Source organism: Pavona decussata, unplaced genomic scaffold (assembly GCF_977016875.1).
Source record: "Pavona decussata unplaced genomic scaffold, jaPavDecu1.1 SCAFFOLD_48, whole genome shotgun sequence".
In the NCBI taxonomy this organism is placed as follows: domain Eukaryota; kingdom Metazoa; phylum Cnidaria; class Anthozoa; order Scleractinia; family Agariciidae; genus Pavona; species Pavona decussata.
The window spans coordinates 1,866,226-1,890,378 of record NW_028145470.1 but is presented as its reverse complement, the minus strand read 5'-3'; the positions used below and the strand labels follow the sequence as shown (position 1 = coordinate 1,890,378).

The window sequence follows — 24,153 nt, the reverse complement described above, 5'->3', positions numbered from 1 at the left end:
CATGCGGGTTTCCTCTATGACTCGTGCTGGAGGGAAAGAATATTCGTGATCGCTTTTTGCTTTCTCACTCGACTCCCGCTCAAATAAATGGGGGGGGGGTTTTCATATATGAAAACTGTTCCTGGGCGCGCAATACGTCTTGGGTGAATGTGGGCCTTTAAAAACGGATTATAGTTTGTTCTTCTCTGAATAAATCCCTTAAAATTTTCTTCGCAGCGCTCTGACAGCAATTTCACGTTAGAAAAAAGGTTCTTTGTCAAATATTTTTGAGCAGTTTTGGCCAAAATACAGCAAATCGCCAAGAAAGTGTCCCTTTAACATTCATTTAACTGCAAATAAAAGTTTACCCAGACGGTCTCTCAGAGTTCAAGCGCAAAAACAAGATCACAACCACATAGTAACTGTAAAGTGACTTTATTATTTCAGCCATTAGGGTGCTGCTTAGTTTCCTACACCAGCACCTGCTTGGCGAGGTCCACCAACTCCTCCGGGACGCTGCCCCTGGGGGTTATCAGCCTAGAAACAAAAACAAGAAACAAATAAACTCATCAATCAATTAAATGAACACATTCTTTCTCGGGGCTGTGATTGGTATTCAGAAACCGACTAGTATGGCAAGAAATCAACTAGTGTGACCAGGAACCTTGATGAAGGTAGTTGTATTATAAAATCTGTGTTCTGTTGCAATAAGAAAAGTTCAAACAAAACAACAAGATTGGGATTTTAGTTTTGGGTTGGGTACTTTTCTTGTGGAACAAAAGCCTAGCGGGAGCCCTGCTTTCTAAGTTTACAAATGCAATGCAACAATCAGGTCTTCAGGCACATGGATTTAATTTCATTAACACAGCCACTGACAGAGTTCGGTATAACAGTGTGAACAACTGGGGCTTCTAGATTTGCACAATTACTAGCGCCACCAACTAAATGACTCAGGTTGATAGATGTCTACCCCCAGTAAAATTATAAGAAGTAATATGGAAAGTAAATGTACAAAGTTACACATTTAGGGCCTGATTACATGGTGAACTTCAGCCCACTTAGGGGGGCTGAGATTTAAGCCTGGGTTTGTCAACAAATCCTCTTAGAAAATCTCAAAAGAAATCCTCATAGAAATCTCAATCCCCAACCAGCCCAAAATATCAGCCCATGCTGAAATTCGGCATGTAATCAGGCCCTTATGCTGAAGTGTTTTCCCCAACAAATGATATATAAAATGCTTGTCATACACAAGGTATGGATGTCTAGGTATATCTGAAAGAGATGCAAACAGTCAAAAAGCAGCAGACGTACCCTGCGAGGGAATCTTGGAGGTGGAGCCCTGATCTTTCTGTTTTCCTTGGAGCGATTCCTGACAACCTTGGAGTGAATTGCACAGCTCACACAGTAGTGAAGCTTCACATACAGTTTGGGAAGAGGGTACACTGCAAAGCAAATCACCATCAATAGATTACTTGAAAAGAGCTTCACTGTGTCTTTCTGCAGTCCTTGAAATCTGGTTTCCTTTTACTCTTTTATGTCTTTGTCACAATCACTTTGCTTCTTTTTATTTACTTTGTTATGACTATGTACTATTTAACAAATCGATGGCAGTTTTCTATGGTCTATACTCTTATAGACCATAAAATGACCTCAAAAAATGTTCAAAACTCAAGTGGAACGGCGAGTGGTTTCACTGCCAAGTTTTGGACATTTTATGGCGTCATTTTATGGTCTGTAAGAGTAAAGACCATAGAAAACTGCCATCAATTTGTTTTTTACAATAACAAGGAAAAAAGTACGCGCGGAATTGGCTATTTTTTTCGTTGAGAAAGCGTGCGCGTTACATCTGACGTCATTTTTTTTGTCTGTACTCTTATAGACAATAGCTACGAGCCAATCAGTGCTTGGGAATTTGGACAGTTGTTGTAAAATCTTATTTACATTTAATCATTTACTTCTCTTACAACTGACCCGCCGTAAATAGCAATTGCTATTTGTAGGTCAGTCCTGGGGTAATCATTTAACCTAACGGAAGTGTTGTTGTTGTAGCAGCTACAAAGTTCAAAGTCTGACAGAGTTTTATGCAGACCAATTCAGGCTTAAGTAAAGAAATAGAAAGTTGGACATCCAAAAGTCCTGTTTCACACAGCTTACACTTAATCATTAATCTAGATAACCTTACCTTCATATACACTGGCATCGGCTATATCCCTCACAGCAGCTGCCTCCACAATGTTCCTGATCACAAACTTCTTAATAGCCTTGTCCTTGGGGACACATCGTGCACAATTTGTACAACGCACAAACTTCACATGCCCACGGCCGTGTTTGCTACGTCCCCAATTACGCCTCTTCTGTGTCTGTACAAAAACAAACACAAACCTCAAATTAACTCATCTGCCATAAAATGGGACAAAATAATGCCGTGATGCACAAAAAGAACAATTAAATTCTTCAACTTCAAACTGGCTTCTTGCTAAACAAGGGCCATTTCATTAAGTTTTTTAAAAGGATGCCAATAGCACAGAACAAAATGCTGTGGGAATTGATATGTCAAATAATCTATAACGAATTCTATTTCTAATCACATTCAGTCTGCAAACATACCACACATTGCAAGGGATTTTACTGTAGAAATTTGAGGAGCCATCTCCTGCTGGCAAAATTTCCCCTGTCAATTTTCCTGCTTGGTCTTCAAGGTCTTAAAGGTTGGTGTGTCGATAAACTGGGAACCCAAATACACACTTCTCAGCATTGTCCACATTTCAGAAGTTTCCCCCAATCACTGACACAAGCCAAACAAGTCAATGCATTTTTCCACCACCCACCCAACAAGCTACCAAATACACACACCTCTTGTATTCCAATTACAGTAACCTCTCTGTTATAAATTATACGTATGTTTACAGTTTGAGAATGACTAAGAACACAGGCTGTCCTTTGTGGCTAAACTATAGAATACAGGGCCACTTTTCCAATATTATAAATTCAAGAGGCTTTGTGGCTTGCCAGTCAAATAGAACACCTATTATTCAAGCAACTCAGCGACTTGCCAGTTGTTTACCGTGACTGGCGCGCCACTGAGCCACTAAATTAAAAGGCTTACTTGTTCTTTAAATCTGACCATGACTGGCGAGCAGCCGAGCCACTAAATTATAAACTTTATGTACTTATTCTCTAAACTCTGACAATGACTGGCGAACCTTCAAGCCACTATTTAAGTCATAAACACTTTTTTAAACTCTGACCACAAATGGCGAGCCACCAAGCTGCCTCAGTTATATCTCTCGAAATGTGGCCCTGTATTCTATAGCTGCTCCTGCTTTGTTTTAAAGTTAAAACAAGAAGAGTTTCACAGTCCATTTTACACTTTAGGCAGATTTCAGTTTGTAAATTAAGTTTAATCACAAGAAAGACTCTTCACGTCAAACGTATACTGTTGAAACGACGACAAAAGTATAAATCAAATGCCAATTGCAATCAATAAAAGAAAACAGAATGACATCAACGTTTTTTATCCAGAATTTGACCACTAAAAAAATTACAACGTGGTTTTACTATCCAGCCAAGACCACATTCGAACACAAAATCGTTACCAAATATAGTGTTCCTACAGGGATACCAACACAATTAAGCGCTAGGGGAACAAATAACGCCTAAAAGTTTATTCTAACCGCCCTCGGTGTCCAAAATAACAACGAAAATGTTCGTAAAAAGAAGTTACAATTCACAAAGCCCTCACCATTTTGATTGCAGAGAGGAAAAGAGGCCGCTCACATGTAGCCCCTGATATTTGTGTGGGGCCACCCCGGAAGCTGTCCTTTGAGATCGCGGGCGCTGGTTTCATCATTCACGTGGTTTTTTGCAAAGTCAAGATGGCGGCCTCATTTTTCAACAGGATTGCTGCTCTCGGATTAGGTCTCGCTGGAATTGGTGGCGTGGTTAACACTGCACTTTACAATGGTAAGATAAAATTTATTTATTGTTCTTCCTGTTTGGGTATAGCTGGGAGACGATCGCGCAAAATTCGGAAATGAAATGAAGTATATTTGACAACCTCAAATTCGGAGTAAGCGCGCAGAGTAAGCCTTGATTCCATCTCCTGCACTGTAGCAATATACTTGTAAAGCTTCTTTTGGCTCCTTTTACCTACAATCCGAATTGTCAAGATAACATATTTCACACTGCTTCCTTGTGGATTTTCTGTTGTGTTAGTTTTTGGTTTGATTTATGCTGTAATATTTTAAAATACGATAAAACACGAGAACTTATTTCTATGCGTGAACTGACAAGGTCTACAATGGTTTTATTCTTATAGCTTATTAGACACAACAAATTTCATCCGTTATCTTTTGGCATTTTGTGTTGCATTTAAAAAATGTGCTTTAAAAGTATTTTCAATATCATTTATAGTTTAAATCGTAGTGATATTTTAATAATCATTGCATAATACAAAAGGGGGGAGGGGGAGGGGGTGTAGTGGGGTGTAGACACGGGTGGGCCAGGGACACTGTTGAGTACTGTAGGTAGTTACAGTATACTGTCTTCACTTCATGAAATTTAAAAAAGATTAACCCTTTGACTCCTGTCGTGTTTCCATGGTTTTTGCATAAATTACCTTTTTCCTAGAGCGGTTTTACTCGTTAATTGCGCAGTAGATAAATAAATATTCTTGGCTTCCTAAATTAACTGCATATTAAACTGGAATGATTAAACAAATGTTTTCCGACGTAAAATAATATGGTTACTGATTAATCATTTGCCGAAAAACATGCAGAAGTGCTGTTTAACACTTTAAGCCCTAACAGTGATCAGAATCAAATTTCTCCTTATAATACTTAACAATTATCCTGCGAAATCGCGCAGAATATCGCCTGACACTTAGCCAACGAGGCCGTAGGCCGAGTTGGCTAAAATCAGGCGATATTCCGCAAGATTGAGCAGGATAATTGTTTTATTATTCAACACATTGATAACATAGCACAGTTTTACAGCAGAAAAGCTGGAGGCAATCTTTATTTGTCAATAAAAGAAACTTGTAACATTTCCCTGCGTGCGGGCCGGCATGAATGAAAGCGGCAGCTTTGTTCAAGTTTGAATGAAATCGAGAGCGTTTTACATCAAAATAAAAAAATTGAGTACTCGTCTAGTACGCCAATCGCTCCAGCAAAATTTTCCACAAATTTCAAGCCTCAAAAGCTAAAACCAAACAGTATTTTGAAGCTGCAAAGGATTTTTTGTTCCAGTCGGGCTGAGCTGAACAGACTGGAAAAGCTTTTTTTTTTTTTTTTTCTCGGGTGAGTGTCTCTTTGTTTACTACTCAAGCAATTTCGCGATCTTTCCTCAGTGTTTTGACAAACGCATCTAGTGCCTTGTTGCTTGCAAGAACTCTGGATCTTTTATGAAAGTAAACGGTTTTTCAAGCGGCTGTGATGCTTCTGAGAATGATTACTTTGTACTCCGTCTATCTTTTTGTCTGCCAGAAAGCTAGAATTTCTCGAGGCACTTCAGTGTGAGCTCGGATTTTTTCAGGTGGTTTTCTCCATCTCTTCAAGACGAGTTGAGATCTCTGTTTAACGGTTGCAAGAACCAAGCTAAATACATGTACTGTTTGTAATTTCTAAGCCCTAGAATACGGGATAATCCAAAAGTCTAGTGAAAAATATATTAAACGTTTTTGCTAAACTGTAATTTGCCAGTTCATAAACAGAAAGGTAAGCAGTAAAAGTTTTTGCACTAACCATTACAATTCTTAACAGCAAACTTGGTTGCGTTCTTTGTGCTCAGTATAAAACAGCGTTATTAATAGCTTGGTGTTCTTGCGAGGTTGTTACTTTTTGAAAGCGCTCTGCTATTTTTCTCCCCGACGCACAAAAACTACGTATATCGCAGGATATCTGTTGAGTGCGAACGACTTATATTGAGTTCACCATGACCATATTTGGGCATTATCACAATGTGTTGAATAATAACAATGCTTATTCAACCCCTGAGGTCATGAGAATTAAGGATATGATCACCCAAGCTGAATTTTCTTGATATTTTAATAACTTCTCCCCAGTACTTTTATAAGAAAAGTATGGGGACAAGATAGGAGAATTTGTTCTTTGATATTAGGGGTTAAAGGGTTAATATACAAGCATATATTGGGTGATTTCCCAGGCTCTTTGGCACAGCTTCTTAGCAGGCATGGCAGTTTCAATTTAGTATTCTATTCTACAATGTGTAGTTCCAGAAAATATCCATACCTCCACCACAGAGGGAATTGGAAATTCCAGAGGGGTTGGGGTGTTAAATGTAATTTAGATGTTTATTTATTGGTTTTTTGTTTTGTTTTGTTTTTAGCTCTTTAGCTGTGTTTAGCTGTTTCTTGTTCTGATTTGTTTGTTTCTTCTTTGACGTGATGTTTTAAAATTAATGTAAACAGCGTTAGCTCTCTCAATGAGCACTTCTTTACTCTTAGAGCAAATGTCGAAATAAAATATTTTTTAAATAAAAACAAATAAGCATTGATGTTACAAGGAGAAATTTGATGCTGTTGGGGAAGCGAAGTAGCCTGAACTGAGACTTTCGAAGAGAAGGATTTAGTAATTACAGTTTATAGGTAGAATTTACATTTGTTTCTTTTTAAAGAAATAATATTGAGAATGGTGTATTCATCAGTAAATGACACAGGCATACTCTGAAAAAAACATCCGAGTGCTCCTATCAGGAGTCGAACCTAAGATCTTCCGATTATGCAGTATGTAGGATGTTGTGGGAGCTAAGGCCATTAAACTAGGTTCATGGGACAAACATCCTGCATACTGCATAATCGGAAGATCTTAGGTTCGACTCCTGATAGGAGCACTCGGTTTTTTTTCCGAGTATGCCAGTGTCATTTACTGATTAATACATCATTCTCATTTATTCACCACATTACTTCCAGAAATAATATTGTTTTAAACATCACTTGACAGTTGGTTCAGTTTGCAGGCTAAAGTCGTAAGCTTGTTGGCTGAATTTGAGGGCTCAATTCACAAAGTAAACATGGAACTATGTTTCTCACACAAGAACCAGTCTTTCCATCCCAAATTTATAGGGCAAATTCAGAGAAATTTGGATACCAAGGCTAAATCATCACTTATGTTGGTTTTGCATTACAATATGTATTTTCTTTTCAGTTGAAGGAGGTCACCGAGCTGTGATATTTGATAGATTTCAAGGTGTTAAACCAGATGTTGTTGGTGAGGGGACACACTTCCTCATCCCGTGGGTCCAGAGGCCAATCATATTTGACATTCGTAGCAGACCAAGGAATGTACCAGTGATAACAGGAAGTAAAGGTTAGTACTTAAAAAATATTGAAGTCCCACATCTCTAACTGAACAGTTCAAAACGAAAACAGGAAAGTATTTCTTCAACCCATCAGAGAAAATGCTCCAGTTGCTGTAGCATTTAAGAACTAAGAGTGTCACTGAGTACCCCCTCCCCTCCAACTGCGCGGGATACAGTAATTGACTAGGCGCAGTTTCCATTTGTCAGAACTGGCCGGCCAGACCATTTAGTTCATCAACAGAATGTATCGATTTGAAGGATAAGTTTTACATGTATCAGCATGTACCATTTTCTGAGTGATTATTTTTCAAGATTTTGCAGCACCATCCCTTCAAAATAACGTATTTACGCGGGATGCCCTGAGGGGCATACCGTGTCTAAAAACGGGTAGATTTCTTTTTTTTTTTTTCCTTCGTTGTAGCCACAAATCTGCACATTGTTGCTGTTCGTCCCCTGTTAATTTTGTCGTTTATACACAGTGATTTTCCAAAGTGCAGCGCCTCAAGACAATTGACTTTGTTAAGCTTTCAGATTAATGTTACAATGACTCGCAAAATGAAGACTACTGAAAAACATAGCCAGTTGAATGAGTTTCGCGTGGGCTTCGCCCAGCAAAGTGGAGTGGACAATTAATCTTGACAAAAAATAGCAAGTGAAGGACCCCTCCCTGGGTCTAATATTTCTCTGGGAGTCACGTGACCAGCCCCAACCAGGGTCTCCCCTCTGGGACGTGGGAGTGAGGTTGAATATCACTTAGAATAGAGTGGTTTTCAATCAAGCATCAAAAGTAATTTCGCAATAATTATTGCTTTCATTGGTTGTTTTGCTTTCCTACATGTATGCTCTGTGATTGGTTAGCAAAACTTTAGTCTCTTTCTCAACCAATGAGAATAGTGAATAGTAATAGTAAATTGATTATTAATTTATATATAAGCGCAAAATTCATTATATGTATATGATCTATGACCTCAAAAAGCAGTGAACTCTGGTACTTTTAAAACGAGACTTGTAAATATGCTGTTAACATAAAATTGATTTATCTTTATTTCCCTAGTAGTTAATTTCATTAGTTATTACATTTTATACAAACTAAGACAATTTACACAACCCGCATATAGCATTAGCTAATCTTGGCGGGTATTAGTAATAGACGAAAATTAAGACTACAATATTGCTACAATATCAGCACTACAATGTTAGAAGTAAATCAAACCAATCATGACTTGCTTTCATGCATTTTCCTGCACTTGGCTCCAATTACATTTTGACAATAACTGTCCAAATTCCCGCACACTGATTGGCTCGTAGCTATTGTCTATAAGAGTACAGACAATAAAAATGACGTCAGATGTAACACGCGCACTTTTTTAATGGAACAGAAAGCCAATTCTGCTCACAATTTTTCCATGTAATTGTAAAAAAACAAGCCAACAGCAGTTTTCTATGGTCTATACTCTTATAGACGATAAAATGTCCAAAACTTGGCAGAGTTTGAGTTTTCAACATTTTTTGGCACCATTTTATGGTCTGTTAGAGTATAGACCATAGAAAACTGCTGTCGATTTTTTTCAGTATTTGCTTTGAAAACCGATTGGTTCATTTTGCCTTTTACACCACTTGTGATTGTCCAAAGGTTTTATGACACTCATTTGAAAACCACTCTGAACCTCTTGTCTTACAGATCTACAGAATGTCAATATTACTCTCAGAATCTTGTTCAGACCTCAGCCTCAGGTGCTACCCAAAATGTACATGAACCTCGGTGAGGATTATGATGAGAGAGTTCTTCCTTCAATCACCACTGAAGTCCTCAAGGCTGTTGTGGTAAGTCGACATTTTAATAAGCTTCTTTGAACCAGAACTGAATCAACTGAGTTGTAGCAACAATACCTTATTCTTGGGAGATTGTGCAGTTCCAGAAGATATCCATACTCCCCCCACGGAAGGTTTTTTGTTTTGCATCCCCTGTTTCCCCAGGAAATGCAGTTTAGCTTCGTACTTTGCTTTTAAAATTTTGACTTTTAAGACACCCCCCCCCCCCCCTTGGAATTTCAAATGACCTTCCATGGGGTGGGTATGGATTTTTTTTTGGAACTGCACATTATGCAAGAGCTTGTTGTGTAGCACAGATTCCTACATTTTTAGGTATTTGAGTATCACATGAGTAATGCTACAAAACTTGTTAAGAAAACTGCGAAATTCGCACATATATTTCAATCTACCTTTAAGAAAACACTGCCTGGAGAGTAGCAAACCTTCACTCCCCCCTCCCGCTAACTTAGTGTTGCTTTGAAGGCCGGATGATGTCCCAGCCTGTTTTCAGTGGCAGAGCAACATTGATGAGGGGGAGGGGGGCAGCTGCGTTGTTGAGGCATCATTGTAGTGGTCGAATTTGGAGATTGACTAAAAGTTTCTTAACAGTTTTGTCTATGACTGTAGCTATCAACAAGCTTTTTGTTACAGACATGATGTCTTTTGCAGTAAATGAGTTGTTGTGATGGTTTTAACCAGAGGCTTATTTGATGAAATATGGAAAAAGTATGTCGTCAGATTTCAAAGTTATTCCCATTTTTGTAAAATAGGGTTTTTGAAATATTTAACAAATAGATTCCATTTTGCCGTGCGTCTGTACTCTGATAACGCACAGATGACGTCAAAACGTGGTGAGAACAAAGAAGTACGCTACGAGCCGCAGGCGAGTAGCGTGACTGATGTTCTCACCACGTTTTGACGTCCTCTGTGCGTTATCAGAGTACAGACCCACGGCAAAATGGAATCTATTTGTTTTATACAATAACCAAGACATTTCAACACATTTCGTGAGCGAGCATCGCGTTGCCTGAGCTGAGTCAAAATCTTTCCAGCAAACTCAGTTTTAGACTACAACACACATGCAATTGTGATCTTCTAAAGAGTATAATCCGAAAGGATTTCACTAACAATATTTTCAAAACTAACCTTTATTCCAGAAGGAAATCCTGACCCCAAAATATTACAGCATGTTAGTCGCTTCACTGCGATTTGTAATCGATTACTCACCATTGCCGGATTTCTATCGGCGACATATTTCGACAAATATTTGCTTCCTTTTCACGTCACAACAAAGTTCTAGCTTTTTTATCCTGGTTGAGGTCACTCTCAACGGTCTTTGTCCAATTTTTTATTGGGCAGTTTTCCTTTCCTGCGAAAATTTGCCTGTGTTTGTCCGCTACTCGCCGAAACAGTTTGCAAAACTTTGTTGACCAGTCACTCTGGCTGGACTCTAGACTCTGATCACGTGCCCCGGTCACACCACTCGATGACGTCAATCGTGCGTCTATACTCTAATCACACACTCCTCTAGACCAATCAAAACGCGAGTTTTACACAGTTCATTGTATAAAATGATATCTCAAATGTTTTTAAAGCCGTAAAAAATAAAACAAATAATATTTTCTTAAAGTTCAAACATTTTTCATTTAGGGTGCCAAAACTCAAAGAAATCTTTCCTGCGAAAAAGTGCAATTTCAAAATGCTACCAACTTGCCAATAAAATAGGAATTTGCCATCTTAGATAGTTCATTGATTTGCCTGGTTTTGTCTCAAAGTTCTTGTTTTGAAATTATTCAACAGGCCCAGTTTGATGCCGGAGAACTGATCACACAAAGAGAAGTGGTAAGTGTTGTTAGTCATGAGACACCAAATTATTTTATGTGTTAAAGCCTGGTTTACACTAGTCACAGAAGTGACGTAAGCGGAATCGATATCGTAGTCGGAATCAGAAGAATCTGTGTGAATCAATACGACAGAAGTAGAAATAGAAGCCTTGCTTTTGTTTAAAATGGTGGAAGGCTGCCATGTTTTCCATTCTAATTCCCATGTAAAAGGATTAATAATGAGCTATCTGAGTAGTTTATTCTTCTGCCAACACTTATTCTGATCAACTAAGTCGCACGTGATTGCAAGTGATGGAATCAGAAGTGGAATTGGAAGATAACAGAAACTTTCACTGAGATCCATGCATTTGCAACATTCCTTCGAGCATGTGATTGCGATTTTGTCTCCTTTTTTTATTGTTTATACTGGAATGGAAGGTTCCTTATGCTACCAATTATGATTCCACTTCTGATTTCATTGCCAGTGTGAATCAGCCTAAATACACAGCATAACATAGCCCTGTTGAAAACTGCTGAAATGCGCAGTTTAACTGCACTGCACATTGTATCTTGAAAAGTGGGTGCAACAAACGTAATTGTGTTAAGCACAGAACAAATACAACACAGGGCTTCTGACAGGGCATGGTAAAATTAAAATTGTGAATGATGTTGAGGGTAAAGTGTGTGGAGAAAATGTCGACTGGGAATTGTGCAGCTTGCTTGTTTGAAGAAGCTTAACCCTTTCATCACCGGCTATTTCCCATCAAAAACAGTCTGCAACACCAGGTGTTCAAAACAGCAATTTTTCTGCACAAAGTAGAACGTTCGAAGCTAGCACAAATGGCATACTCATTACAACCAATAAGATATAAGTTAAGATTAAGCTTATGGTACTTAAAGTGTATATGACACAAAATCTTTTATTAGCTTATTAGGAAGAGCTTTCAAAATCATGGAGAATGGCATTTATTTTATTGCGATAGCATTCTTGGTTGCCGAGTTATTCAAGATTTAGGTTTATGCAAATTAGACAACTTGTGACGTCACAAGACTGACACAAAATGAAGGGAAATCACAAAATTTGGAATATCTACGCAAATACTACATCTACAGGGTTGGTGTGCTGACAGAACTACACATTGTGATAGTGGCTCTGATGTCATCATAGCAACGTACTCGTTACCAGACCTCTACCTTCCCAAAATGACAAATGCCTTATTTATTGCTCCACAGTCAAACAGAATTTCTTATACTTGTGCTGCGTAATGTCCATATTACCTCACACCCACTGAATAAACATCAAGAGCAAAAAGCGCTTCTTGGGAAGGAAAACTCTGATTTTATCCTTTGGATGGTGAGGGCCTGGAGCCCATTGTGTTGCCATGGAAATGTCATAGTGGATCATATCATGAAACTTTGTGATGAGTATAACAACTCTACAAAGTTTCAGTTCTATACAGAAAAAGGCTTAAGAGATATTCCATTTTTTGTGATTTCCCTTCATTTTGTGTCAGTCTTGTGATGTCACAAGTTGTCTAATTTGCATAAACCTAAATCTTGAATAACTCGGCAACCAAGAATGCTATTGCAATAAAATAAATGCCATTCTTCATCATTTTGAAAGCTCTTCCTAATAAGCTAATAAAAGATTTTGTGTCATATACACTTTAAAAGAAAATTCATAAAGTATGATTGTGTCTTGACTCTAACAACTATACTCTCATTGAAAAGACTCTGGGCCTGTTTACATGGAGGGAGAGTAACCCTCCTAGAAGGGTTACCGTTCTACAAGGGTCAAAAGGTAGCCCTCTTTTACATGTGTAGGGTTATCCATACATAGGGCTATCTTTGCCACCAAAGCTGCGGAAACCTGAAGACATCAGTGTACATGCTTTGCAAATCAGCCTAGAAATTGATGCCATTGAATTCACACTTCGTCTTGTACCTTTGATATATCAATTTTGAGAACAGTTCAATGGCTTGAGCATCCATGCCCATTTCTTTGCCTTTTTTGACGAAGGTCAACTACGGCTCCGTCTGTCAAACCTTATTTTTGGTCAGGACTTTTGCCTATTAATTGGACATCACCAGGAGAATGTTGCCCTGGCTGTCATCCTGACTTGCTGTATCATTCCAGCTTGCATTCACCACTCCGAAATAACCAGGTTTATAACCGTGCGAAGCCATGTTTGTAGTTTTCGGGAATGTGACAGTAATCTGATCACCCAAAACTTGACCCTCTTAGGAGGGTAACCCTTGGCTACCTCAAACCTTTACATGACTTAAATAAACAAAGCTGAACCTTCTAGAAGGGTAACCCCACATGTAGCAAGCAGATAAGGTTACCCTCCTCCTAGAGTAACCCTTCCTCGCATGTAAACGAAACCAGGAAAACAATAGAGGGGGGTTATCCTCCCTCCATGTAAACAGGCCCTTACATTGTGGAAATGCTCCACTCACTTAGCACAATTTTAAACTTTAGTCAATTGGCTTAAAACTTATCTGTTTCTACAGTAAGTATCTTCCATCCAAAAATCATACAGACATTTTCTCTCAAATTTTAGAATTAACTACAGAAAGTTATATGTTTTCATTGCAAAATGGTGATAAAACTGTTTGGAAAGTTTATCTTCTGTTCTCGTGTGGCTTCTTCCCTGTTCAAAAATTGAACATGTCAAGATCAAATTATAGAAAAGTAATATTGAAGTGTAGAGTCATGTAGTGCTAATTAACAACAAGTTAAATACTGTTACTTGATTGCCTCAATCTGCCAATGAACAAAGGATTTAAACTGACACTGAAGTGCCCCGGCCTTGCAAAGCTTTCAAAAGAACTCCTTGACCGCTTTAATTTTTATGTTATGAGAAAATTGCTAATTTGATGTACGACATCAGCACTAATTTTTCACTGATTAATATCTTGAATTTATTCTCTAAAATTACCAGCGTTCATTCTTACAGCACACGCTCATCAACATCTGAACATTATTTTACTAAACAATCTGTACTTAACATTCAAACTAAGGCCTTTTCGCGTGTTGCCGTTAAAATCTGGAATGGGATACCAACTAGTCTCAAAATCCTATCCAAAAGCTCTTTTAAAAAAAACTATTAGGACAAAACTAACTGAAATACTAGAAATTGAAAACTCTTATGTCGAGATAGTTAGTTAATAAAATGAAAGATTAGAATTCCGACCGAAGTTTAGTTAGAATTAGTCTTCCTTGTTACACTTCGTTATTGTCTAGTTTTCCTCTTCACACATCATCATTGTTATCGTTGTATGTAATCTTAAAAAAAAAATTAATTTTTTTGTGTACAGTCTGGCTTGCCGCGACTAGCTCTTCACTATTTGCAAGCCAGCCTAGTTATAACTTAAAGTTCTGTTGTGAATAAGTAACACTTGTGAAAACTTGTGATGTTTTTGCATCCACTTGAGCTATTTGGGAGAAAAGTAAAGGATTTCTCTACTGTTTTGGAAAGTAAATAACCTGGAGATACCCAAAAAGCTTATAGAAGTCTTAGTTATCAACAAAAAAGCTGATTTAATTAAAGCATTAAGCAAATAATGCAGTATTGTGAAGATATGAGTGAATTGTGCAGTTGTGCACCCTGTCAGAAGCCCTGTTTCTTATGCAACATAGGTACCCAGACAAAGTGTTTACAGGGTAAGTAATATAACAAAATATATTTTACATTCTCAGACACAACTGTTAGGACAGATCTTGTCCTCCTTCCCTCTTAGTGTTTGTTTGCAATATTTTTTTCTTGCAGAATTGCAATAGTTTATTGCAGTAAACAACATTGTGAAGGCTTGGGGGAACACACTTAACACAGTAACTATCTAGAGTAAAATGGTGACATTAAGGTGTCCAAACAAAATATTGTCGTATTTTAGGTGCTTGGGGGATAGACTAGCACAAGTTTAATACTACATACTTTTAAACTTGCAGGTTTCTCAAAAAGTCCAAGAGGCCCTTACAGAGCGAGGTGCAAGTTTTGGACTTATTTTAGATGACATATCCTTGGTGAGCTTACAATGAATATTACTTGTTCTGTTGAATACCAAAATAACACAGTGCATACAAAATAGTAGAATGAACTCTAGGCTTCACCAGATCACAAGATGGTAGCTATAATTTTTCTTGCTTTTATCATGGATCATCTGAGAAGGTGCTTTAAGCCAGTTCATGATTAAATGGTAAATAATCCTACGTACAAAATGATTATTGATCTGTGCTGATGAACAAGCAAGACAGTAAACTTGCACAAATATTGAAGTAAACAACATGTGGTCAAGAAAGTATAGAAATGGAGGCAGATAACACTGCATGGAAATAAGACAAAAGTACTGACATACATTAATATACAAAAATCTCAAAAAGTTTTTGGCATTGGGCACCGCTAACCCAAGCTCGAGTGGCCCTGTGCTTGTTCATGAAAGAGGCCTGAAATAGTGAGCTGCAAGTTTTGGGAATGAGTTTAATAAGCGCCTTCCCTGAATAAATACTGCTATCAAATAAGTGCTGCAACAAAGAGTCAAAAATGTAATGAATGCCAATGCACTCTTTCGAGTAAATTAACATGGTATTTCCGAGAGGAACTCCAGTTTTTGCATGAAAAATCTCTGTCTTACATGTATTTGTTGTGTTACCCACATTTCAGACACATTTGACATTTGGTAAAGAATTCACTGAGGCTGTTGAATTGAAACAAGTTGGTGAGTATCTTGTTGGGATTGACTTTTAGAACTTGGAGGGATAAAATGTATTGCTTATTTCTTTTTAATTACAATGGGCTGATGATAATTAGCTCCACGCTTGGGACATCACTGCTTTAAATGCTTGTCACAATTTACATTTTGTCCACAAGTCACCTTGACAATGGCATCATGATGACACCAAAACGTCGGTTTTTATTGTTCGTTTGTTTGTCAATGAGAATTTTACTCTGGCAATAAAGGGCTGCTGTTAGATTAGGATAATCACCATGTAAGCACCTATTAGCTGCCAAAAAGGGGTGAGTTTAATTTAGTCTTCTTGAATTTATTGAATGGAGTGCAGTGTTGCATTTTCATTTTTTAAATTTATTATTATTATTTTTTATAGTACTGTTGATTTTCTCTTTAAAATTTTGCCTTATTATTAATTATTTTCTCTACGCAGCCCAACAGGAAGCAGAGCGTGCAAGATTTCTTGTGGAGAGAGTAAGTTGGAATGGAATGTTAAAGTAGTAATGTCACAGAAATTGTGTTTGTGAAATTAAAGGATTTAATTGGTGTTTATTTGCCATTGAAGGCCAAATTCCTTGTTACCTTTGCACAATTTTTATTTCTATGCTATTTTTGTCGGTTTTGTTATTAAAAAATTTAGCAAAAGTGACAAGGATTTTATCTTGAACAGCAAATAAATATTGTTAACAAAAATCACAAATAGTAAATTTTTGTGGCAGCTTTCAATCATAAAGACACTTGCAGTGGCTTATTGTCTGGAGAATCATTGCTTAATCCTAAACAATTTAGGCAGTGTTTGATGCTCAATACCAAAATATGCTAGACTGTAAAGCAGTTCATATTTTTGTGTTGATCCGGTCTATGGAAATGTACAGTTTTCGTGTGAAAGGTCTGGAGTGAGTGAGGATATGGAAAATGTTAAGACGGATTTGATCACTGTTTCACGTGAATTTTAACTAATTACGAAAGAGATGGCGTAAGCTTGTTCAGCAAGAGATTTTTTTACAAGTTGGAAAAAGAGTGAAAAGATTGTTGTGATGATGCCAATCATGGTTTCGTATCTGTTTTTAAGCCAAGTTTCTGATTTGTTTTAGAGCCCTTCCTAGCTGAAGTTGCCGATCACTTTTTACCACTGCAGAACAGAAAGTGAGATTAAGGAGAGATGCTTTTTCCCTCTGAATTTGACAAAAAGAAAAGACTGTTTTGCAACCTAAAAAATGCATTCCAGGCTGTAAGCTAGAAATTAAAAATTTGGCATCCCAGAGGAATGCATCTGGTAAACATTTACATTATCAAATATTTGCTCTGCAATATGGTAACCCAAAAGAAAATGCATGCCTGGTGTTGTAGCTATGGATACAATTATTCAAAGAAAATAGAAAACGATTTGGAGGATATTTTTTTGGTAAAATTTCACTCACTGAAATTTTCAAAATTAAAGCTGAAGTGCACAGGACACCCTTTTGGTTAAACCATGATGCATTCACTGTTTTGGTTTGTTATGTCAGACATTAAGGTGTGGCGGTATTTTTGTGTCCAGACCAATAATTTGTCTGGATACCAAATACTTTTATTATAGGCTAACATTCTCTCCTAACTGTTACGCTGTACTTGTTTTTAGGCTGAGCAGCACAAGCAAGCAGCCATCATCACTGCCGAAGGTGATGCTAAGGGAGCACAGCTGTTGGCAGATGCGTTTAAAGAAGCAGGCGAAGGACTCGTTGAGCTCAGGAAGATTGAAGCCGCAGAAGAAATCGCAGACAGATTGTCTCATTCAAGAAATGTTGCCTATTTACCTCATGGACAGAACATGCTGTTGAATTTACCGGTTGGACGCCAGTAAACATGCGATTAAACAGACGTACTGTTGTGCCTACTAAAGCAAGAATAGTTGACTTTGTTCATTTGTGAATGGATTAGGTGTTTTGTGTTAGATGTGAAAACTAATGCCTCACTGATGCATTTGACAAACATGAGTATAGAACTCAATTAAAGAGGCTAGGGTAACCTATTTTGGGTGATTTTAACAGCTCTAGGACATGCTGGCCTCTTTAATTTCTCAAAACCCTGCAGGGGAACTGATCTAGTTTGGTCACCAGTTATTTTGCTATAAAGTTGTTTCTCTTCTCTGATTCATTTCGATCATTCCATGTAAGGGCTCTAGGGTTAATTTAACCCTTTAATCCTTTAAGCCCTAACAGTGATCACCATCAAATTTCTTCTTGTAATATCAATGCTTATTCAACCCCTGAGGTCATGAGAATTAATGATATGATCACCCAAGGTGAATTTTCTTGATATTTTAATAACTTCTCCCTAGTACTTTTATAAGAAAAGTATGGGGACAAGATAGGAGAATTTGTTCTTTGATGTGAAAGGTTAAAGGGTTAATCCCCAATGATGACTAGCATCTAATTTCTTCTTACAGTATAACTGCCTTTTCAAACATTCAGGCCATGAGAGAAAAGAAAATGATCACCAAAGATGGTATGTCTTGATAATCAAACAAACTCTCTCTACAAGTACTACAAGAAATATGTAGAGGACAGTCAGGAGAATTTGCATTTTAATATCGGGGCCCTGAAAGGTTAAGAAGCTGACACACACAAACCATAAACTGACCAGGACATATTTGACAATTATTCCACTCACACTTGTTGGATATGAGATGATAGATAGCCAACAAGGCGCATAGCGTCGAGTTGGCTATAATCATCTCATATCCGACAAGCGTGAGTGGAATAATTGTTTTATTAAAAACATTCAAGAAATGTTACTAGATCTTGCTGATTTCACAATGCAAGAACAATTAGTAGAGAATTAAATGGTCTCTGTTTCTCGAGCATGGTATAATGCCTCATATACCGTGGCCGCTAAGCCAATCAAATCGCTCAAATTGCATTAAATAATTGACAATATTTTATTCCATGAGCATGCGTTGAATATGAGATGATAGATAGCCAACAGGGCATGTAGTGCCGAGTGGGCTATAATCGTACCATATCCAACAAGCGCAAGTGGAATAACTAATTTATTTGCAACAATCAAAAAATGTGGCTAGATCTTGCTAACCAGAAAATAATTTATGGTCGCTATTTCTCAGGCATGGGATAATGCCTGATATACTATGCCCTCTGAACCAATCAAAACTCTGGAATTGCATTATCTAACGAGTCAGTTTTTAATAATTATAATTAACTTCAGGTTCTATCAAAATGAGCCTCTGGTGAAACGATTTTTTAAAACAACTCTGTAGCAAAATGTGTGGTAACCAGCAGATGCAGTGTAAGATGACACCATTTGTAATAAATTTTCTGACAGAAACACAGAATTTGTTGTGTAAGCGTGTTGATTGATTTGATACAACTGTTAACAATTTTCCCCTTTTTGCGTTAATAATAATAATAATAATAATAATAATAATAATAATAATGATAATAACAATAATAATTAATAAAAAAAACAAGCTATTTACAAGATTTTGGCGAGGCATCTATCTAATTCAAAGTTCGCATAATAATAATAATAATAATAATAATAATGATAATAAATAATAATATTAAATAATAATTTATAAGATTTTAATTTCGATTGATCTTTGTAGATATGGCCTTTTAAGTCTAGCTATAGGTCTGTTGATAGGAATGTTAATAAGTTTTATTAAAGTTCAAGCTAGGGTTTTTTTTGTAAGGTTAAGAATACACTGTGAGTTTAGGATTTTACAGACGTTTCCCTACCAGCTTTCAATTGCATACAGTTACATAACTTGGAATAACTAGGATCCCATTCAGTGTTGTTTGCACTGAAAAAGTAACGTTTTGGACTCAAAACGGAGGATTTGTACGGAAAAGTAACAAACGGTTTGGACTGAAACAGTACGATTTGCACTGGAAAAGTAACGTTTATTCAAAACGGTTGGATTTGTACAAAAAAGTAACATTTTGAACTCAACGGTAGGATTTGAACGAAAAAGTAACATTTTGGACTAAAACAGTACGATTTGAACGGAACAAGTAGCGTTTGGTACTCAAAGAGTATTTGCACTGCAAAAGTAACGTTTTGGACTGAAACAGTACGACTAGCACTGGAAAGTAGCGTTTTGGACTTAAATGGTTGGATTTGTAAAAAAAAAGGTAGGATTTGTACTAAAAAAGGAACGTTTTGGACTGAAACAGGAATATTTTGCATTGAAAAAATTTGTACTCCAAGCAGTAGGATTTGTACGAAAAAGTAACGTTTTGGTCTGAAAAAGTACGATTTGCACCGGAAAAGTATAACTTTTGCACTCCAAACGGTAGGATTTGTACGGAAAAGTAACGTTTTGGACTGAAACAGTACGATTTACGCTGAAAAAGTAACGTTTTGGACTGAAGCAGTACGATTTGCACTGAAAAAGTAACTTTGCACTCAAAACGGTATGATTTGTACGAAAAGATAACGTTTTGAACTGAAAAAGTACGATTTGCACTGGAAAAGTAAATTTTCACTCAAAACGCTAGGATTTGTACGAAAAAGTAACGTTTTGGACTGAAGCAGTATGATTTGCACTGAAAAAGTAACTTTTGCAATCAAAACGGTAAGATTTGTACGAAAAAGTAACGTTTTGGACTGAAAAAGTACGATTTGCACTCAAAACGCTATGATTTGTACGAAAAAGTAACGTTTTGGACTGACAAAGTACGATTTGCACTGGAAAAGTAACTTTTACTCTCAAAACGGTACGATTTGTACGGAAAAGTAACGTTTTGGACTGACAAAGTACGATTTGCACTGGAAAAGTAACTTTTACTCTCAAAACGGTACGATTTGTACGGAAAAGTAACGTTTTGGACTCAAAGAGTAACATTTGCACTGAAAAAGTAACGTTTTGGACTACAAACAGTATGATTTGTACCAAAGAAGGAACCTTTTGGACTGAAACAGGAAGATTAACTGCAAAAGTAACGTTGTGGACTTAAATAGGAAGATTTTGCAATGAAAAATAACGTTTTAGACTCCAAACAGTAGCATTTGTTCGAATAAGTAACGTTTTGGACTGAAAAAGTACGATTTGCGCTGAAAAAGTAACGTTTTGGTCTAAAACAGTACAATTTGCAGCAAATTCGAAGGTTTAGAAAGAGGACTTAACAAATTCTCCGAAATTCGCGAAAAGTTAATGGCCTAGAGCATTTCCCTATCCTCCACCGCCCTTACAAAATCGCATAATTAATTTACTTTGGAAGTATTTCGCACTGAAGTTCTATTTAGTTATTACAAGAACTGTAAATAACATACTGAACTAATGAGACCTCGACGTGAAAACGTGTAACCAAGCCAAGTATGTCAAAGCGCGGAAAACACAAAACCGGTGTGAAGCAGGGGAAGCAAGTTTAAGGCTTCCCCCTGATTGGTTGGAAAAGCAGCATATTTGCTCTGATTGGTTAGAACACGCAGGAAGAGTCCTCGCAGCCTGTCAGGTGGGTCCATCATAAAACGCAGAAGGCTTAAACCAATTTGTAAGTTTAACTATGTTTTATATTTGGATTTTGTTATTGCCGACGTCGTATTTGTTTCGAGTTCTTATTAGTTTATAACGCAAAACGTTTGCTTTTTTCTCTTTTGTCTCAGTTTAAAATTTTAAGTTTTCAAACGTTTACGTGTTGAGTTATTAGCTCTAAATTTTCTTCGTGAGTTCTGTTCTTTTGAAAGCGTCTATAATGGAAATAAAATAATTTGCAAATAAAGTTGATTAACGTGTCTTTCCTGCTGATGTAAACGAACAAGTTCTAATAGTAGATCGTGGAGCGAGACACGAGATGAACGCGCGGGACAACCTTTCGCTTCAAGTCTCCCAGTCTGATTACAGACGCATGCGCGTATGGCTTTAACTGGCTCGGGGAACTATGAAGTAAAAGTGGCTACTCTATCTTGTACCATACGAGCAAGGGCTGGGTATGTTTTATTGGGAGATTTTCCGAATGTTGAGGGATCAAAATGTGCTCCTCTCGAGTATTGAAAGAATAAGACACAAAAAAAGTGATATGTCAAACAGATACTGCAGAGAAATGAAGCCTGCTAGATGGATCTCGATAGATCGTAAAATACTCGAAATAAGATTAGTTACAGATAATAGACCTTAGATGTTGCAAAGATATCATAATTAGAGAAAGTAAAGAAACCGTATCAATGGTATAAAAGAGATAAAATGAAAATCCCAGATGATTAATGGATCTAAAAGATAGTAAAAAGGAGAATGTGAAGAGATAGTCATGAGATTAAATAATAAACATCGCAAAGGGACTGTGAAGATAATGTAAAGAAATCATAAAATGTATTGTAAAGAAGGGCGTAGAGATTTGATAAAGACTGAGATCGGAAAGAGGTAAAGAAATGTAAAAAAAATATATATTTCGTAAGAATAAAAAGAATGTAAAAAAGATATAAATATCGTAAAGAAATCGTAAGTGGATCGGAAATAGGGATCGAAAAAAAACGGCAAATAATTTTTTTAAACAGATTGCATCGAGATTGTAAAGAGTTCGTAGAGAGACAAGTACAGTAAGCAGCAGATGGTAAAGACATTGTAACAGCTCGTAAAGAGATTGTAAAGTGTGGAAAAGGGAATAAGTAAGGATACAATTAGAGGTTACTTTGGAACACGCCACCTCATAACATCTGATCATGAAATGTGTCCTCCATTCTAGAGTTGGCTAGTTAGGTAACATCTACAAAAACATCAATATTGTGTCTTGTTGTCGTCGATCGTAAGAAAAGGCCTGGATCCGGGTATATCATGTTACGATGGCTTAACGGACGTACTTGTTAGGGAACTCTTTTTCTGTTATTTTAAGAAGATAAAAATGTAGAGTGATTTTACTCGGCCCGTGAAACAGAGAATAACAACTAATACCAAATAGCTACAAGTAAACAAAAGAAGACAATGGATTTAGTGCATAATTAAGCGCGTAGTATCCTACTACCTATTTCACGGGTTAAGTAAAATCACTCTAGTTTTTATTTTACAGACCTTATATTACGATGAAAATCTTCGAGGGATATTTGCAATTAAATTTGACCAGTCATTGTATCTTTCAGTCTCTTGGTTCTCTCGCTGACATCAGACCCTGACAAACCTATGATATAACGTTGAGGGAGTGGAGATAGAGTTTTTCCCAAGTAATCAGGGTTTTTTTATTCAGAGAAATGACTGAAAATCTGTGACTAGTTTTTTCCAGAAGTTAAGCATAGCCCTATCTTTCTTGGGGGATAGGAGAGGGAAGGCACCGTTCAATGCTCGTTTTTATTATTATTTGTTTAAGCTCTTCGAGGTATCAAGGTTTCGAGCAATCCAAAATAGGAGGGCTCCATTGATCTCTCACAATGCTTTTAAAATAAATCTTAGAGAAGAAAAGAATAAAAAAAACCTTGAGAAGGGAAAAAAAGGAAAAGCGGGGAAGGGTAACATTGGCAAGATAGATGCTGACCAACTCGGCTAGTAGGAATGAATGTCTCATGGAAGTCTCTTGGTGTGTGTACCCGTACGTTTTTTCTTTTATCTCTGCCTTAAATGTCTTCCTGTTTCATTAAAATTCAATCACACAAACTCAATTTTTCTCCCAGTAAAACTGGATCATTGGAACAGTTTGTCCATGCATTCAAATGCGGCAAGGAAATCTCACATTTCAAATTTTGGTAGTATAAGATAGGATTTATAAGTAATCCACAATGTTGGTCTTACAAGATCTTACAAGCATTGATTCCCTTTAATTCCAAGCAAGCTAATGTAAAGGATAAAGAATATCTGTCTAGCTTAAGGTGGTAAGATAAAAACTAGAAAATAAAACTTTGTAGAAAATGTCGTAATTGTTTGGTTTTTATTCTGATATAGTTTTTAAGTCAATCTCTGATTCTCAGCAAATAGAGAGACTATGAGTATTCGCCGATCATGGGGTACTGTTGACTCAGAAAAGCAGAAAGAGTTTTTTTTTTATTTTGTAAAACAAAGATGAAAAGAGATTTCAAGGCGAAAAAACACAATTAAAATGTGCGGGAAAATACTCCAGACAGCTATTTCACGCCATCAATCCCACAGACTTAGGTTTGAACAAAAGCATAAAAAATGTCAAGTTTATTCATTGGAACATGAGCATAGAATTCCACTCCAAATATGGTTTTCCTATCGACCAGCGATTGGTTCCAGCTTCTAATCCATATTCATGACTGAAAGTGCAGAATTCTTGTCAAACCGAGCAACTGCTTGGCGAGTGAGGACGTGTGAAGGTGACCTCTGTCGTTGAAGCTTTACTGAGACGCCAAGAACAAACACCAAAGGCTTTAAAGGAAGGAATATTCGCTCCACTAAGACGCAAACGGTAAGAGTCTAATTCCATTAAGTGTTTTCAGTACGTAAAATTCTGAAGTCAGTCGACGGGAGCGCGTCCTGGAGTTTCGTTTTATCGACGTTGCGGTTCACACTGCGTGGTTTTAGAATAGAATATTTTAACAGCACCTT

At 37.1% G+C, this 24,153-nt stretch overlaps 2 protein-coding genes across 2 annotated transcripts; one reads left to right on the top strand and one right to left on the bottom strand.

Annotated features, from left to right (window-relative positions):
* Positions 1-398: 398 nt before the first annotated feature.
* On the bottom strand, positions 399-3,841 carry LOC146481717 (small ribosomal subunit protein eS26-like). The gene is made up of 4 exons (XM_085107767.1): positions 3,722-3,841; positions 2,162-2,339; positions 1,291-1,421; positions 399-516 (listed from the first exon to the last, which is right to left on the bottom strand). The coding sequence occupies exons 1-4, from the start codon at positions 3,827-3,829 to the stop codon at positions 442-444; spliced, it is 492 nt and encodes a 163-aa protein (XP_084963893.1). The 5' UTR covers positions 3,830-3,841; the 3' UTR covers positions 399-441.
* On the top strand, positions 3,794-18,993 carry LOC146481716 (prohibitin 1-like). Its single transcript, XM_085107765.1, has 8 exons — positions 3,794-3,942; positions 7,143-7,304; positions 8,978-9,120; positions 10,909-10,950; positions 14,884-14,958; positions 15,596-15,650; positions 16,096-16,136; positions 17,284-18,993. The coding sequence occupies exons 1-8, from the start codon at positions 3,855-3,857 to the stop codon at positions 17,503-17,505; spliced, it is 828 nt and encodes a 275-aa protein (XP_084963891.1). The 5' UTR covers positions 3,794-3,854; the 3' UTR covers positions 17,506-18,993.
* The last annotated feature ends 5,160 nt before the right edge of the window (positions 18,994-24,153 follow it).

Excerpts from the sequence above, each read along its gene's own strand:
- LOC146481717 (XM_085107767.1), bottom strand. The coding sequence starts at position 3,829 with ATGATGAAACCAGCGCCCGCGATCTCAAAGGACAGCTTCCGGGGTGGC. Across the intron at positions 2,340-3,721 it reads TCCTCTCTGCAATCAAAATG|ACACAGAAGAGGCGTAATTG; the intron begins GTGAGGGCTTTG and ends GTTTTTGTACAG. Across the intron at positions 1,422-2,161 it reads CGATGCCAGTGTATATGAAG|TGTACCCTCTTCCCAAACTG; the intron begins GTAAGGTTATCT and ends TTTGCTTTGCAG.
- LOC146481716 (XM_085107765.1), top strand. The coding sequence starts at position 3,855 with ATGGCGGCCTCATTTTTCAACAGGATTGCTGCTCTCGGATTAGGTCTC. Across the intron at positions 7,305-8,977 it reads AGTGATAACAGGAAGTAAAG|ATCTACAGAATGTCAATATT; the intron begins GTTAGTACTTAA and ends CTTGTCTTACAG. Across the intron at positions 9,121-10,908 it reads AAGTCCTCAAGGCTGTTGTG|GCCCAGTTTGATGCCGGAGA; the intron begins GTAAGTCGACAT and ends ATTATTCAACAG.